The sequence below is a fragment of the Carassius carassius genome, chromosome 49 (assembly GCF_963082965.1).
Source record: "Carassius carassius chromosome 49, fCarCar2.1, whole genome shotgun sequence".
Lineage (NCBI taxonomy): Eukaryota > Metazoa > Chordata > Actinopteri > Cypriniformes > Cyprinidae > Carassius > Carassius carassius.
The window spans coordinates 21,049,461-21,066,738 of NC_081803.1; the positions used below are offsets into that span (position 1 = coordinate 21,049,461).

Genomic DNA, 17,278 nt, shown 5'->3' on the forward strand with positions numbered 1-17,278 from the left:
GACTAGCCCTGACTCTGGAAGGTCATCGGTGACTAGCCCTGACTCTGGAAGGTCATCGGTGACTAGCCCTGACTCTGGAAGGTCATCGGTGACTAGCCCTGACTCTGGAAGGTCATCGGTGACTAGCCCTGACTCTGGAAGGTCATCGGTGACTAGCCCTGACTCTGGAAGGTCATCGGTGACTAGCCCTGACTCTGGAAGGTCATCGGTGACTAGCCCTGACTCTGGAAGGTCATCGGTGACTAGCCCTGACTCTGGAAGGTCATCGGTGACTAGCCCTGACTCTGGAAGGTCATCGGTGACTAGTACCTGACTAGATTCCGGAGGATCCACTGGCACCTGACTCGACTCCGGAGGGTCCACTGGCACCTGACTCGACTCCGGAGGGTCCACTGGCACCTGACTCGACTCCGGAGGGTCCACTGGCACCTGACTCGACTCCGGAGGGTCCACTGGCACCTGACTCGACTCCGGAGGGTCCACTGGCACCTGACTCGACTCCGGAGGGTCCACTGGCACCTGACTCGACTCCGGAGGGTCCACGGGCACCTGACTCGACTCCGGAGGGTCCACGGGCACCTGACTCGACTCCGGAGGGTCAGCTGAGACTCTCATCCTGTGCAGCGGCGCTGGGCAAGCAGCCATCTTGGGCCATGACTCTGGACAGGCGGCCATCTTGTACTGTGGTGCTGGTCTGGCGGCCATCTGGGGTTGTGGTGCTGGACTGGCGGCCATCTTGTACTGTGGCGCTGGACCGGTGGCCAATTTGGGCATTGGCGCTGGGTTAGCGGCCATCTTGTGCTGTGGCGCTAGGCTGACGGCCATCTTGGGCTGTGGCACTGAACCGTTGGCCAAAGTGGGCATTGGCGCTGGGCTGGCGGCCATCTTGTACTGTGGCGCTGGACTGGTGGCCAATTTGGGCATTGGCGCTGGGTTGGCGGCCATCTTGGGCTGTGGCGCTGGAACGGTGGCCAATTTGGGCATTGGCGCTGGGTTAGCGGCCATCTTGTGCTGTGGCGCTTGGCTGGTAGCCATCCTGGGCAGTGATGCTGGACTGGCGGCCATCTTGGATGGTGGCGCTTGGCTGGTAGCCATCCTGGGCAGTGGTGCTGGACTGGCGGCCATCTTGGGTTGTGGCGCTGGAACGGTGGCCAATTTGGGCATTGGCGCTGGGTTAGTGGCCATCTTGTGCTGTGGCGCTTGGCTGGTAGCAATCCTGGGCAGTGGTGCTGGGCTGACGACCACCCCGCCGGAAGAGACAGGAGTGGCTGGGGCATCCCACCGAAGCCGATGCTGCAGGTAGCGCACGAATTCCCAGAATTCCAGTGTCTCTAACTGCGCCATCTCCTCCTGAGACACTGGATCATCCAGCCCGCCATTAAAATAGTCCTTGAGGGCCGCATCATTGTAGCCCATGCCCTCGGCCAGGGACCAGAACACCTGAGCCAGGGCACCCACTTCATTTCCCTCTTGGCGGAGGGCGATCAACCGAAGATACTTGGCGCGCCGCTCTGCCATCTTGGCTGGGGAACGGAAAGACGACATACCGCTGGTTCCTAGAATGACGGAGTCGTTCTGTCACGGCAGGGATCCAATGAGGCACGGAGATAGAACCAATTGCGAGTAAGTCTTTTATTAAGGGCAATCCAAAAGGGTAAACAGTCCAGGCAGAGGTCGATACCAAACAAAACCAAACCAAACCAAACATAAACAAACAAGGACACAAGGCAAGAGCACGACAAGATTACGGACATGAATTAAACAACGACTCCGTCACACATACTAAGACAGACCGGGTTATATACACAAAAGGATAATGGGGAAACAGGAGACAGGTGGGGAACAATCAATTAACTAAACAAGGAGGAAGGTGACCAAATAAGGAGACAGGAAGTGATAATATGATAAACACCGTGGGAACTGAGGACACCTAGTGGAACCCCAGGGAACACAACCCAGACACTGTGACAATATAGGCCTCGAATATAGTGGACAAAATTAACTTAGACATTTGCATATAAAATGTAACATCCTTTCAGAACTTCTTTTGAACAACTTTAAAGCTGATTTTCCCAATATTTAGATTTTATTACACCCTCAGATTCCAGATTTTCAAATAATAATATCTCAGCCAAATACTGTCCGATCCTAATAAACTATACATCAATGGACCCTTATGACTGGTTTTGTGGTCCAGGGTCACATTTGCCAAATTTATTTGTGAAAGTTACTGGCAATTTCTGAGCGAAGAATATTTCAAAATCCTACATTATATTTTCCCAATGTGCACTAGCGTGTTATTTTAGTATTATTTATATACTGTACTATTATAGTATTTACTATTATTTTGAAGCTTTTTAATTTATTTTTGTTTGGGAATTTTAGCACTTCAACTTACTTTACTAGTTGCAAAACATTAATAAGTTCTATTTTTAAAACATAATATTTTTATTTAATTCAATTTTTAAAAATGGGATTAGTTTTATTTAACTTCAACAACATTGATTTGACAAAAAGCATCAGAAATATCACATTATAGTAGTAGTAAATCAAGCATACTGTGTTAGGTTATAAAATAAGCTTTTATAAACGTGAACATAAACAACATTTGAGATTTTCAGAGACTAACAATTTCAATGTGTGTCTTTACTGTGTTTTTTTTTCTCTGTCTTTTTTTTTTTTAAGACATTAATCAATTTATTTACCAAGGACACATTAAATTGTTCAAAAGTGGAAGTAAAGACATTTATAATGTTACAAAAAAAGTATATTTCAAATAAATGCTGTTCTTTTGAGCTTTCTATTCAGTAAAGGACCCTGAACAATGAACCAAGGTTTCCACAAATGTATTAAAAAGAACAATTGTATAAATGGGAATATATTATATTCTTTTATTTAATACTTTTTTTCCCTTCCCTTTTCCCTGGAAGAAAGAAAACCATATGGTTTTGGAACAGCATGAATTTTTTTGGCTGAACTATAATTTTAATAAAAGCATAATCAAAACTCTCAGCACTTGAAGCCAGAAGTGGTTGAAATCGGTTGAAAACAGCTCTAGTGTGTCTAGTATTTAAACTCATATTTGCAGCTCTCTGAAATTAATCATCCTAAAATAACAGGCTCTGAAACATTCCCTTGTCTTTTCTTCCTCCTTTCTCTTCATTCTCTCTGTTTTTATGTTTTTCATCATCAATCTTTGACACGGCTGTCGGGACGCGCTGGTATTTAGGTCTCATCAGGCACTGATCTGAGGAAAAGCCTCAGAAATGATCTTTCTCATTCAACACAGACTTTAATCAGCGTTTCAATCCCACTTTGATTCCTCCGTCTCAGTGAAGTTCAAACTCAAAACAAAAGAAACATACGGTAAAACACATCCTTCTTCTGCGACCGCACTATGGTACATTGGTCTGAATTATGCATGCATACATCTGAAGTCATGTCTCTAATTGGTAAACTCTTATTTTACACACATACAACCCTGATCTTTGAAAACAGTGCTTTTATTATTTCTAACAGGAAGTAGAATGTAGTATATATACTGTTGGGCAGTCAGATAATCAATCAATCAAAGGTCAAGTCTATTGCATTGTGGGATACACTGTTGCACTCAATGTGCTCTGGTTGCATATTATCATATACAAATGTAATCATGCAGAAGATTTGCATACTGTGCACAGAACACATATTATATACTGCAGCAACAGTAGGAAAAGTATATTTTTGTAAAAATGTAATTTATGTGAAATACTGTACACCGGTCTGATAAATGGAAGGCCATATGAGATGTGATCTCTTTCTTGGATTATTTTATTGGATTGGCAAAAATTGCATTTGACTGACACCAAACTGGATTAAAAATGTGGAATAATTTTTTATATCTGAGATGATGCTTGCATACTATATACTCTTTCAAAATAGATTGAAACACATCAATAAAGTACACCGAAATCTAAAATTAGAATTTGGAAGTAAATACAAATCTTGAAAAAAAAAAATCATAAACAGATAAAATAAAACATGTTTATATATATATATATATATATATATATATATATATATATATATATATATATATATATATATATATATATATATATAATAAATAGAATATATATATAAATAAATAAATAGAAATGTACAATGAAATATCTACATAATGTAAAAGAAAAAAATTATAAAAATGCAAAATTTTTATAAATCAGTATAAACGCAAAAAACGTATAAATAATTAAGCTTTGAGCAGAACTGGCCATTCAAGAGCTCACCATCCCACACGTGTCCACCTCTACACAACTCTAATCTCACAAACGTCAGACTGATGAGAGAGAGAAAGTTTCCTCTCATCCGCCGCTCGTGAGGAGGCCACTCTCAGTTAATTGGCTGTCAGACGGAGGGACACGGTGGCCTTTGGTGTAGCGGATATGCATCTGGCCTTTTCCCATTCTCTCACTGCTCTCTCACAGCAGGAAAGCAGTCAGGTAATTATCAAAAGTCCTGGATGAAGGTGAATAGAGCATCATCTGAGAGATCGGCCGCCCGTGAGCCGCTCTGTTCCTGACGGCTGACAGAAAGTCATTTCAGAAAGACCGGCAGGATTTTTTTTAAAGGGGACACCAGTAATTCAACTACAAACCCTTCCAACAAACCGCTCTACTTTGGTCATGTGTGGGTGAGTGCTCTCTCTATGAATAAGTCTCAAATAGGATTATTATAGTGACATACAGCTCGATTAATAACACACTCTGGTTCAGAGTGGCACCAGAAGCCAAACAAATGATCTGAGTCTCAATGTCCTCTTGTGGGAGCGAAGCACCAGATGTCTCTCTGAGTGTGTCAACATGAGCTTCAGAGCTTAAACGGGACGTCTGTACCTCAGTCAACAACGTCCTAACAACTTTAGCCATTTCAACCTCAACTGAATAAATATCTGAGAGTGGTATAAGGGTGAAGAAATTATATGCATTATTATGCATATATTAATTGCATTAAATTCATAAAAAAAGACAATTAAACAGGCAAACATATCTCAAAGCCTCACTTTGACTACACCTGTTTCCATTAAAGTTATGAATAAAATAAAAAAAAATGCTGGGAGTTAGCCAAACATCTGAACAAATCCATTAGTCATTTATTCATTTGATTCTCATCAAATAAAACAGTAAGATGAAAAAAATATATATATATATTTAGCAAAGATGCATTACATTCATCAAAAGTGACAGTAAATATATTTAGAATGGTATGAAATATTTATTTTTCAAATTATTGCTGTTCTTTTGAACTTTCTCTTTATGAAAGAATCCTGGAAAAATCTATAACCGTTTATACAAAATTAGGAAAAGCGCTATACAAACAAATTTGACTTGACACTGTAAATAAATAAATAAATATTATGTATAATATATTTGTATGAGTCACATCAGCAGTAATGTAAGATGACGATATCTAATCAATAATTATTAATATGAAAATATTACTTTCTCATATAGCTAGCTAGAGACAGACAGACAGACAGAAACTAAATTTCTAGTATTATTAAATTTAAAATTGTTATTTTCAAAAAAAAAAAAAAAATGTGCACACGATGGACATTTTATCTGGTGTTTGTATCCAGCCTATTCTATGCAATATCACAATGTTTGCATAAAAATATGTGGATGGAAACCCAATTATATATATCATAGAGATTCTTTTGACTTGTGCCTGTAAACAACTACCCTAGCAACCGCAGAGCAACACTCCAAACATCTTAGCAACTGCATAAAAACCTGGATCTCAGTTTGATAGAATAGGATTTTCTCACTGAACCACTGTGATTTTCCACATGTCTCTTTGTCTCTTACCTTCCTGCAGGTACATGACGGACTGTGAGTAGTTCTGCAGAGCGTGGTGTGTTCGTCCCAGGCTGCTGTAGGCCAGAGTTTTAGCCACCAGGTCATTGGTCTGCGCCGCAATGCTCAGGTGCTGCTCCTGATACACCACGGCACGCTCGAAATTACCCAGTGACTCGTAAGTGACTCCCAGGTTCCCGTAGGCTCGTCCCTGACAGCTGCTGCTGCCCGTCTCCTCTGCTATCTGGAGGTCCAGCTGGTGAAACTGAAGGGCCGTGTCGTGTTCGCCCATCAGCTGGTACACAGCGCCCAGGCTGCAGCTGGCGTCACCCTCCAGCAGTCGATCTTGTGTGTCGCGGGCGATGGCGAGCTGCCGCTCCAGGCAGGAGATAGCCTGCTCATAGTTACCCAGCTGGCTGTGCAAGCTGCCCAGTTCTCCGTACGCCTGAGCTTTCCCTCCACACTCGCCCAGCTCATGTGCCACCACCAACCGCTTCTCAAAACACACCAGAGACTGCTGAAGGTTCCCCATCGCCCTGACAAACACAGCAACATTATAGATATATAGTAAGAGGAAATACTTTGATAAAACTGAACAATCTGACTGGTTGAGACACATCGTACAGTAAATGTATAATTGCACAGCTCTTTATATAAAGCTGGATATGTAAGTATATACTGTATATGCATACAGTAGGACTCATGTACAGTGATTGTTTGTAGTGTCTCAAAATGTAAAGTATATTGTCACATTGTGCTAAATATGATTATAAGTATTTAAGATATTAGGTTTATTATGAGCATTAACATCATGATTTTCTGTAAAGCTGCTATTGACCACAATGTGTATTGTTGAAAAATCTATACAAAGAAATTTGACTTGACATTGTGAATAAACAAACAAATATTATGTATAAAAATAATATCTCAAATTTAATTTCTACTACTTCTAATATAATTCTAAATAATTATTTTCTAAACATTTTAAACACACAGTAAAAGAAGAGAAGATCCAAAACACTAAAAAATATGACAGTCACGTTGTAAGTTAGTTAATAATTATATAAGTTAAAATTTGATTGATGTTTTGTCACGTGTGTGCATATATTTGCAACTTTAGTAAATTGTAAAAAAAAAAAAAAAAAACACATATCAACAGCAATAAGATAAAAGATGACAATATCTAATCAATAATTATTAATACTAAACATTTCAATGAAATTCCTTAATAATAAATAAATAAATAAATAAATAAATAAATCAGTTATTTTCCAAAAGAATTCTCTCTCTCTATAATGTATTTAATTTTAACTAAATATTATTTAATTCTAATTACAATTTATTTTATTTTACAATAATTGTACATGTATAGTATAAAAACAAGAGTAAATCCAAAATACTGAAAAACAAACCTGATCGTTATTATATATAATTTAAATTATATACAAATAATTATATATTACTATTCAATTGATGTGTGGTCACAAGTGTCCATATATTTGGAATTTCCTTTTTTTACTACAACAATTACTACTAATAATAATTCCAATAAAATTACTGTTATTAAAATTAAATTGTTCTGCAAAGTAAAATAGTTTAAAATAGTAAAATAGCAGTATTGTAGATACCTTAGTGCATTAATAGACAATTCAACTGATGTCACCGCTTGCATATTTCGTCCAATTGGATTTTAACATTTCAGTGATTTTACTACGGTTAAATCTGGCTTACGGCTTATTGCTTTATTAGCACGCAGTGTCTCTGCTTCCAGACTGTGGTATAATCAAATAGATATAAGTGCAATGTAAATTTCAATTGGACTCTAATAAATTCAAGAATGTTTACAAGCTATTATCTAATTTACAAAGCGAATTGGAGATTTATGTATTCCTTTGAATATGAACCTTCTCACATGAAACAGAATCTCGAAATGCAGTCTAGTTTAATGCTGCTAATATACTGAATGTGAGGGAATCGCGAGGGACGGCGTGCTTTAGATCGATATGAGTTGTTCCAGAAACACACAGGTGGCAGGACGGAGCCAATGCAACTTCATTTAGAAAGAGAAACGCAGTCCATACGCTCGCATCCATCGGGAAAGCGCGTTTGAAACTGGCTTTGGTTATGGCTCTCTGTGGAATAACAAAACCAGGCTTAATTCATACAGGCCAGGGACTCGATCACTACTTAGGTAGCATAAAAGCGATGCATCATTACCCCTTGTTGTCCTGTCACTTGAAATTACAGCAACATCAGTCTTGTTGAAAGGCACTGCCTCATTTCAATGTAAATGAAACGCATAGCTTTTAACGCAGGCTTTTAATGAGGTTCTTGTTGGATTCCTCTGCGCTATCTAAGGTAAAGCTCGTCTCCACTGAGGGGAGTGCAAGCGCATTGTCACAACTGACAGTGTAATTTACCTTCCCGTTGGACCGCGGGAAGGACGGGGGTTTGGGTTTAGATGAGCTTGGGTCATTGTGGGCCCGGTGTGAGTTTTCTTCCCACAATCCTCAGCGTTGAGTTTTGACAGGGCCCTGCAGCAAACCATTCATCATATTTCTATGCCTGTATACTCGTAGGTAAGCAGAATCCGCTAGGGTTTGAGATGGGAGCTGGATCGCTTAAAGGGCTGATTGGATGTTAATTAAAATGGATGTGTGGCTGATCACGCTGAGGATGCTGGGTAGACATGTATGGAGTGCATAGCTGCCCACAGAACAGCTTGGATTTTTGAGAAATCAAGCTAATTAATTTTAGAATTAAGACTTTTAGACTAAATTTAATGCTATTACATCTAATAACAGAATATCAAACAAAGATTTATTTCAATAAAATAAGTTTGTTGAAGACCAAAAGGATTATGTAACTTTGCATTAGGATTTTTGCCGGTGTTTGAAACAAGCATTATCATGCAAACAAATCTTTAAATAAGAGTTTTCAAATTAATTCACTTTTAATTTTTGGGTGAACTATCCCTTTAAGTAAAAAACTGGCATTTTGTTAGATAACAAAATATCAAACCAGGATGTATTTCACTAAAAGAAGTTTGCTAGGTTTGAAATTAAATCATAAAACAATAAATCTGCTGTTGAAGACAAAAGAACTGCAATCAACAGCTAAATATATTATATATTCAATATTTCTGTATTTGCAATGCAAAACTCTGAATCAAAGATTTCTTTCAAAATATTCACAGTATCACATATGGAATTTTTTTAATATTAATATGTACTAAAAATACATGCAATAACAGAAACAAACTGAACTCCAAGTTTGCTTGTTTGCTAAGGCATAAATTAGATACAAAAAAGCACTAACATAGACAAAACTACGGCCTGTCCCTCTGACCTCTACTACTACGCTCTCTATTCCAGTTGGTCTCTGGAACTGCCAGTCTGCAGTTAACAAAGCAGACTTAATTTCTTCTATTGCTACTCATTCCGGTCTCAACCTCATGGCGCTGACTGAGACTTGGATCAAACCTGAAGATACTGCCACCCCTGCAGCCCTCTCCATTAATTTCACTTGTTCCCACACTCCTCGTACCACTGGGGTACCACTGGGAGGGGTGGAGGTACGGGTCTCCTTATATCAAAAGAATGGAAATTTGATCTTCAGCCATCACCTACAGGTAATGGTTCATTTGAATCACATGCCATTACTGTAACCCACCCTGTTAAAATCCACTTTGTGGTCATTTATCGTCCCCCAGGTCAATTGGGAAACTTCTTGGAGGAGTTGGATGTGCTGCTATCAAACTTTCCTGAAGATGGTACTCCTCTGGTACTGCTTGGTGACTTCAACATCCACCTAGATAAACCCCAGGCTGCTGACTTCAAAACTCTGCTCGCCTCATTTGATCTCAAGCTAGTGTCTACTACAGCGACTCACAAATCAGGCAACCAACTGGACCTTATCTACACGCACTGTTGCTCTGTGGACAACTCTTCAGTTGCTCCACTGCACACATCAGACCACTTCCTCATTACTGCTAACCTAGCACTTACTCCTGAAGCGCCTCACACTCCAACGTAGGTCACCTTTTGACGGAACCTACGCTTACTCTCTCCATCTTGCCTATCTTCTGTGGTTTCATCCTCACTTCCTGCACTCTTCACTTCACTTCAAAAGTGGCCACTCAACTGAGACTGCTCTGCTCTCGGTTACTGAAGCCCTGCGACTAGCAAGAGCAGCTTCAAAATCCTCAGTACTCATCTTACTGGACCTGTCTGCTGCTTTTGACACTGTTAATCATCAGATTCTCCTGTCCATCCTCAGAAAGATGGGTATCTCTGGAACCGCACTCCTGTGGGTTAAGTCCTACCTCTCTGACAGATCCTTCAGTGTGTCTTGGAGGGGTGATGTTTCAAAGTCACATCACCTTGCTACTGGGGTTCCTCAAGGCTCAGTACTTGGACCACTTCTCTTCTCCATCTACATGACGTCATTAGGATCTGTCATTCAGAAGCATGGCTTGTCTTATCACTGCTACGCTGATGACACCCAACTCTACTTCTCATTCCAGCCAGATGACCCGACGGTAGCTGCTCGCATTTCAGCCTGTCTGAGTGACATTCCTAGCTTGATGAATGACCATCACCTTCAGCTTAACCTTACGAAGACAGAACTCCTGGTGATTCCAGCTAACCCATTGCTTCATCACAACTTCTCTATACAGCTAGGCTCATTAACCATTACTCCTTCGAGGACAGCCAGAAACCTAGGAGTTGTGATGGATCATCAGTTAAGCTTCACAGACCACATTGCTACAACGACCTGGTCCTGCAGGTTTGCCTTATACAACATTAGGACATCAACATCAGAGCAAGCCACCCAAGTTCTTGTCCAAGCTCTTGTTCTTTCCAGACTGGACTATTGTAATGCTCTCCTGGCGGGCCTTCCTGGATGTACTGTCAAGCCTCTGCAGTTGATCCAGAATGCAGCAGTGAGGGTTGTCTTCAATGAGCCAAAAAAGCTCACGTTACTCCTCTCCTCATCAGGTTACACTGGCTACCACTAGCCGCTCGCATCAAATTCAAGGTACTGATGCTTGCCTACAAGACGACCACTGGCATGGCACCAACATACCTAAACTCACTGGTTAAATCTTATGTTCCCTCCAGAAGTTTGCGCTCTGCAAGTGAAAGACGCCTTGTGGTGCCATCCCAAAGAAGTTCAAAATCACTCTCACGGACCTTTTCCTGGACTGTGCCCAGCTGGTGGAATGACCTCCCAATCTCAATCTCAAATTGTACAGCTGAGTCTTTACTCATTTTCAAGAAACATCTAAAGACTCATCTTTTTCGCCTGCACTTAACCAACTAATACTAGCACTTTTCCTTTTCTTGTCTTTTCATTTATAAAAAAAAAAATAATATAAAAAAATATATTCTATATAAATATTCTATACTAACCTAACTGAGACTTGTCATGGCACTTGTATACTGTAGTTGTTCTCTTGTTGACCTGACTGCTTCTATTGTTCTCATTTGTAAGTCGCTTTGGATAAAAGCGTCTGCTAAATGATTAAATGTAAATTTAATATATACATATATATATATTTTTTTTAACATTGAGTATGCAAGTGAACATATGAGGAGAATCTCTCCTGCTGACACACTCAAGCAAATTTGAATGTGAGAAGCACAAAAATGGCTTTTATGATGTATGCATCTCTGTGTACACACGTGCAGCCCTGTATAACGGCATTTCAGCATACATGTTGAAGGTGGGGTCATGCTCTGATACAAAACAATTCCATTTTCAATCTGTTGCATGTTGTGAAAGCGTTCAGCATCCGCCTGTTGACCTCATGGTGTCAGTCCTCATGTCGCCTGATACAGTTAGTGCCTCTATCAGACTAAAGCATCTGGAATAACAAGCAGCCTGTTGCATCATAACGAGACTCCACAGCTCCAGAATGCTAATAAATCATTCACACTATGTAAAAAAAAGTAATCTAATCAAGTCTAAGAGCATAGTACACTCAAGTACGAGTAGTGCTTTTGTACATTTTTTTAAAGTGGTGTCAATAATTAATTAGGCACTTGAAGTTATAGTTCACCCAAAAATTACAATTGTCAGTTTACCTCATCCTCATGTCAATCTAAATAAAAATTAAAGTCAATGGGGTCCACTGTTGTTTTAAATCCCAGTGACTTCCATGGCATGAAAAAAAAACACTTTTCAAAACAGATTAAAAACAACTTGAAGGCAAATCATAACAGTTTTAATTCTTGGGTGAACTATCCTTTTATATCACTTAAAAATGTATGAATGCTATTTGATCAGATAACAGAATATCAAATCAAGAGGCATTTCACCTTGTTTGTTAGGTTTGAAATCAAAACATGTACATGTCTATATACATGTCTTATTTTTCAGATAAAATATATAAATAAAGAAGAGATCTTAATGAGCTCTTAATATTTTTTTGATTGGTTTTCTTTTATAATACTTGAATTTCTGATTTAATCAAGAAGCAACACTGCATAAGATATTAGGTCTTGTTTTTATGGAACATGCCTCTTTTACATGTCACTTGTCACAATATGTAACTTGTTTAATGGTATAAACCAGTTAAAAACAAGTGAAAAATCTCCCAGTGAAGTCAGTATATTCAAGATGCAAACTATAAAAACATGTTGCTTATTTGATGGATATTTTGAAAGAAAAAAAAACTAAAAATCATTTGTTTGCAGATGCAACATGGTTTGATGTGGTTTCTATTTAAGTGTAATTTGTGTATCAGAAAAAAACATGATAAATAACACAAAGATGAACATGAATTCTTACCTGTGCCCATTACCAAGACCTCTGTATGCCTTCTCCTGGTCCTGCATATGGTTGAGGCTCTGTGCCACAGAGAGATACTGGTCATAATACTTAATTGCCTCTTCAAAATCTCCCAGCGAGTCATAGCAGTCTCCCAAGTTCCCATAAGCACGACCACGGTCCAGCACGGCCTCATTGCCACTGAGCTGCTGCAACATTGCCAACTGTTGCTCAAAATAGCCAATGGCTTCCTCCATTACTCCCATGTTCATTTTCGTAATGCCCATGTTACCGTAAACCTGGGCCTCAACGCTGGGGTCCTTCAGTCGCTGGCCGAGCTCAAGCTGTTCCTCGTAGCATTTAAAGGCCATGGTGTACTTTCCAAGAGACATGTAGACGGCAGCGAGGTGTCCATGAGCCTGGCACTCTCCCTGGATGTCGCCCTGCTCCTGGTACACCTCAAGTTCCTGGGTGTGGTACCCTAAGGCCTTGTCATATTTCTGTAGCATTCTGTAGGCAGCACCCAACGCGGCATAGGCATTTGCCTCCATCTTGCGATCCTTGACTTGGTGTGCCAAGGACAGCTGCTGCTCGTAGAACTTGATGGCTCCGGGAACGTCTTTCTTACAAAGGAAGATGTCTCCAAGGTTGCCCAAGGCGCGGAATCGAGCCTGCGAGTTGTTCAACGATTGCGCCAAGGAAAGAAGGTACTTCTGGCACTCCTCCGCCTTGCTGTAGTCTCCAAGAGCCTTGAAAGCCAGGCCCAGATTACAGTAGGCTTTGGCTTGACTTAATTTATCGTGGAGGTCCTTAGCAAGTGCCAGATCTTGTTCGTAGTACTTCACTGCCTCCTGGAAGTTTCCCAGACAGTAGTGTGCATATCCCAAATTGTGGCAGACCTTACCCTCGCTCTCCATATCCTGCAAGTCCGGGGAAAGCCGTAGGTATTGTTCATAGTAGGGTACAGCTTGGGGAAACTCTCCCCGAGAGCAGTGAAAATTACCCAAGTTTCCCAAGGCACGAGCCTCACTCTGGATGTCCCTCAACTCTCGAGCAATGTTAAGATGATTCTGGTAATGTTGCAAGGCTCGATCATGCGCCCCTAGAGCCTGGTACGCCACCGCCAGGTTTCCATGCGTAGAAGCCTGTGAGGCACGATCGTTAACTTCCATGGAAATCTGCAGCTCTTGTCTGTGGTATCGTACGGCCTGGTCAAAGGCACCGAGGGCATTGTAAGCATTGCCCATGTTTCCATAAGCTCTGCCCTGGGCCGCATAGTCATTTAGCTCTTGGGCAATGGATAGATGAGCCTTGTGCAGCTTCAGAGCGGTGTCGTAGTCCCCTTTCATCTGGTAAATGATTCCTGTAAAGAAGAATAGTTCCATTCAGTCAAACTGTACTTATCATGCTTCACAGGATAACTGAAATGGCTTTTCAATATCTTCAATCTCTCTTCATCTTTTAAAGAGGCTAAAGATTAAGCGTACATTTTAAAAACATGAACTATAACGTACCCAAAGCAAATCAATGAACCCGGAAAAAAGGAAATAAGATATGAGAATGCCCAAAGAAATATCTTTTAATTAAAAAGAAGATCTGATCTGATTTGTGTAGTCTCGACTCGCTTTCAATCAAAGTTCTGCGCCCCAAAGATATGCCAATATGAGGCGATGACAATCATAACAACCAGATCAGCTCAGTTCTGGGAGATTGCTTGCAAATTTTGGGTCCCCCAAATGTTGCCTGACCACTTTTCCACAAAATTATCATTACCGTCATAACATTACAGTCCCACATCTCCAGTTCAAGTACAGTACTTGGGGGAAAAGTAGAGGATCAGGGGAGGAAAAAGGCTAATGAATACTTCTGATGGAAAAAGGGTTTGAGGACACCAGCAATGGGAAACTTTAATTGTGGTCAATACCAGTTGGCTCCCACATTGTTGTATGCTTTAACCAGGTTTCATTTCCTTTGAAAATCAGAGCTAAGTATTGGGAATAAGGAAAACTGCTGGGATGAGTGAAAAACAAGATGTGTTACTGGGGCAAAACTGGGAAGTCTGTGGAGACCATTTGTGTAATTGTCAGAGATTCCGGCTGATCCGAAAATTTGTCCAAGGAATAGGATGCCAATGAAAACACACTGAAGGAAAGTAGTGTGCGAGATAAAAGTGTTTTTTAGAGAGATGTGGAGCCACTGTTGATAGAGTGGCTTGGCATCTTGAGGGAACTCATTCGGTCTGCTGACTGAGTCACAGGCCATGAGTGTGTCCTTCTGCATGTGTGATACATAGTCTGTATACAAACATGGACATAGTGTCCGTGATGTCACTCATAGGCTGCCAAATAGTGTTTTTGAAGCCTAAAGTAGGTGGAGCGGGTTGTCGTCATCTTGGCAGCGCGTCACAACGCGTCATTCCCAGATAATTGAAAATGGGCAAAGAGGCGGGAGCTGGTTAAGTAGACAGGCCCTTAATTATGCAGAAATGTAAGGCTTAATATAATTTAAACGGATGAGTTATAAAAAATATTCATCCCCCTCACAGTTGTCATGAAAGGCAAAATTTGCTATATAGACCAAAATAATTTTTTGAACCAGACTGTAAACTTTTTTTTCTGCTGTAAAGTTGGGCCTTTTAACATGGGGAGTTTATGGGATTGACTCCCTTTAGCAGCCATCCTCAAGCAGGCAGTTGACGAATTACAGTTTAAGTCACTTCCGTGTTGGCCTCGCAAGACAGAGCGGTAGGTTGCCGCTTGGTGTGGAAGCAAGAATGGGTGAGGGGTTGCCCATCTGCTCAGTGTCAATACCCATGTGCCAAGGCAGGATTACCAGCATGTGGTAAATCCAATTAGATCCAGTGCCAAGCTGGTATCCTGACACTGAGGGCCCTGACACAGAGCTCCTCTCTATTCACAAATATTTCATCTAAAATAGCCCCAGTCTTCAGTGGCTAATTATCAATACTTAACCCCATGATTCTTCATTTATCAGCGAGCAAAGCTTCAGACAGATGCTTGTTTGAAAATGAATCCTTTGATACGTGTGCAGTGAAACGTGCCAGACACAAAACCTTTGATGAAAGAAACAAACACTTGCAGTTCTGTTTTTAAATGAATGGTCCTGCTTGTACTTTTAAACACTTTTATATTGGTCAAATGTGACTGCAAGGAATACTAAACTAACAAGACCTAAAAATCTTTCTTGAGCTAAAAACAGAAATGCTGAGCTGAACAATTCTACACTGTCAGGAGTATAAATAATCCTTTACTGTCTGAAAAAAAAAAATAACAGAAGGGACTGCTATTAATTCATAAACAGTAGGGAGTGTTTATGTGCACAAACTACATAAACTAATGGATAATTTATGCTAAGAGCCCCCTGGTGGTTTGCAACTTGGCTTAAATATTTATAAAACTAAAAAAATATGTTAAACTTTATTTATATACTTCAAAATGTTCACATTTTATAATAAATAAAATTTTTATAAAATAAATAACAAAAATAATATGAAAATATATTCATATATTTACGCTTACAGCGCAAAAATATGCAAATGTGCTCATTGCAAAAAAAAATTATATATATATTTACATTTATTCATTTAGCTGACGCTTTTATCCAAAGCGACTTACAATTGCTATATATGTCAGAGGTTGCACGCCTCTGGAGCAACTAGGGGTTAAGTGTCATGCTCAGGGACACATTGGCTCACAGTGGATTCGAATCCGGGTCTCTCACACCAAAGGCATGTGTCTTATCCACTGCGCCAACACCACTCCCTCTCTCTCTCTCTCTCTCTATATATATATATATATATATATACACACACACACACACACACACACACACACACACACACACACGTATGCACAAAATGCACAAAATGCAAAAGCATGATAGCACCCCAATTGACAGTCACACCACGGTTGGCTTTATCTTCATCATTTCGTATTAAGAATGGGGTCACAGATACAAAACAAAATAACACCTCTTTGATAGGTCAGTTAAAAGGATTACACAGTCACCTGCGGACACTGCAGGAATGCATATGGCCTCATCATTAAAGTTAAATCCCCAGAGCAGACACGCAGGAGAGGGTAGGATGAGACTGGGGAACAGGATCTCAGACTGATCGGAGGTCAGTGAAAAGGTTAAAAACTCCTCAGCGTCTGCTCTAAGGGGTGAATAATAATTGCAACGCTGCAGTATTTGGCTAAAGAAGATGCCAGGCTCCAAGATCCTCTGCCTACATTGACAGAAGTGGGATTTTGATGATGTCTTTCCAGCTTTGATGCCCTGCTATGTGGAACGAGTGATGGGCAGCACTTCAAACAAACATTAAAAATACTTCCCTCCCCAGGCAGTCGTTTCGCCTGAATGCATGTGAAATGTAGTAATTCAATCTTCAAATGGCACAATCTTCAACCCCAAATGACTGAAACACCACGTTATTTTATTTTTACTGAGAATGTCCTACTTGAACTCATTACATAGCTGTCACTTTTCAAGTGTTCTCGCTCCATAAAGGCTATGACATTCCGAATTAATTAGCTTTAGCATGGACTCGCTTTCAAAGCTTGACTTCCCGATGAGATTTTGACAACTAAATGCAACCGATCAAACCAGCAGTCATCAGATATGAGTTCAATTCTTAATATAGTATATTT

At 40.3% G+C, this 17,278-nt stretch overlaps 1 protein-coding gene across 3 annotated transcripts in view; it reads right to left on the reverse strand.

Annotated features, from left to right (window-relative positions):
- LOC132132242 (tetratricopeptide repeat protein 28-like) overlaps nucleotides 1-17,278 on the reverse strand; it is a 254,837-nt gene that overhangs the window by 30,226 nt on the left and 207,333 nt on the right. For all 3 annotated transcript variants that reach the window (XM_059544582.1, XM_059544581.1, XM_059544583.1), the window contains 2 exons: nucleotides 12,630-13,971; nucleotides 5,847-6,370 (listed from right to left, as the gene is read on the reverse strand). In XM_059544582.1, coding sequence (XP_059400565.1) covers nucleotides 5,847-6,370; nucleotides 12,630-13,971 — 1,866 coding nt within the window. The remainder of the gene's footprint in view (nucleotides 1-5,846; nucleotides 6,371-12,629; nucleotides 13,972-17,278) is intronic.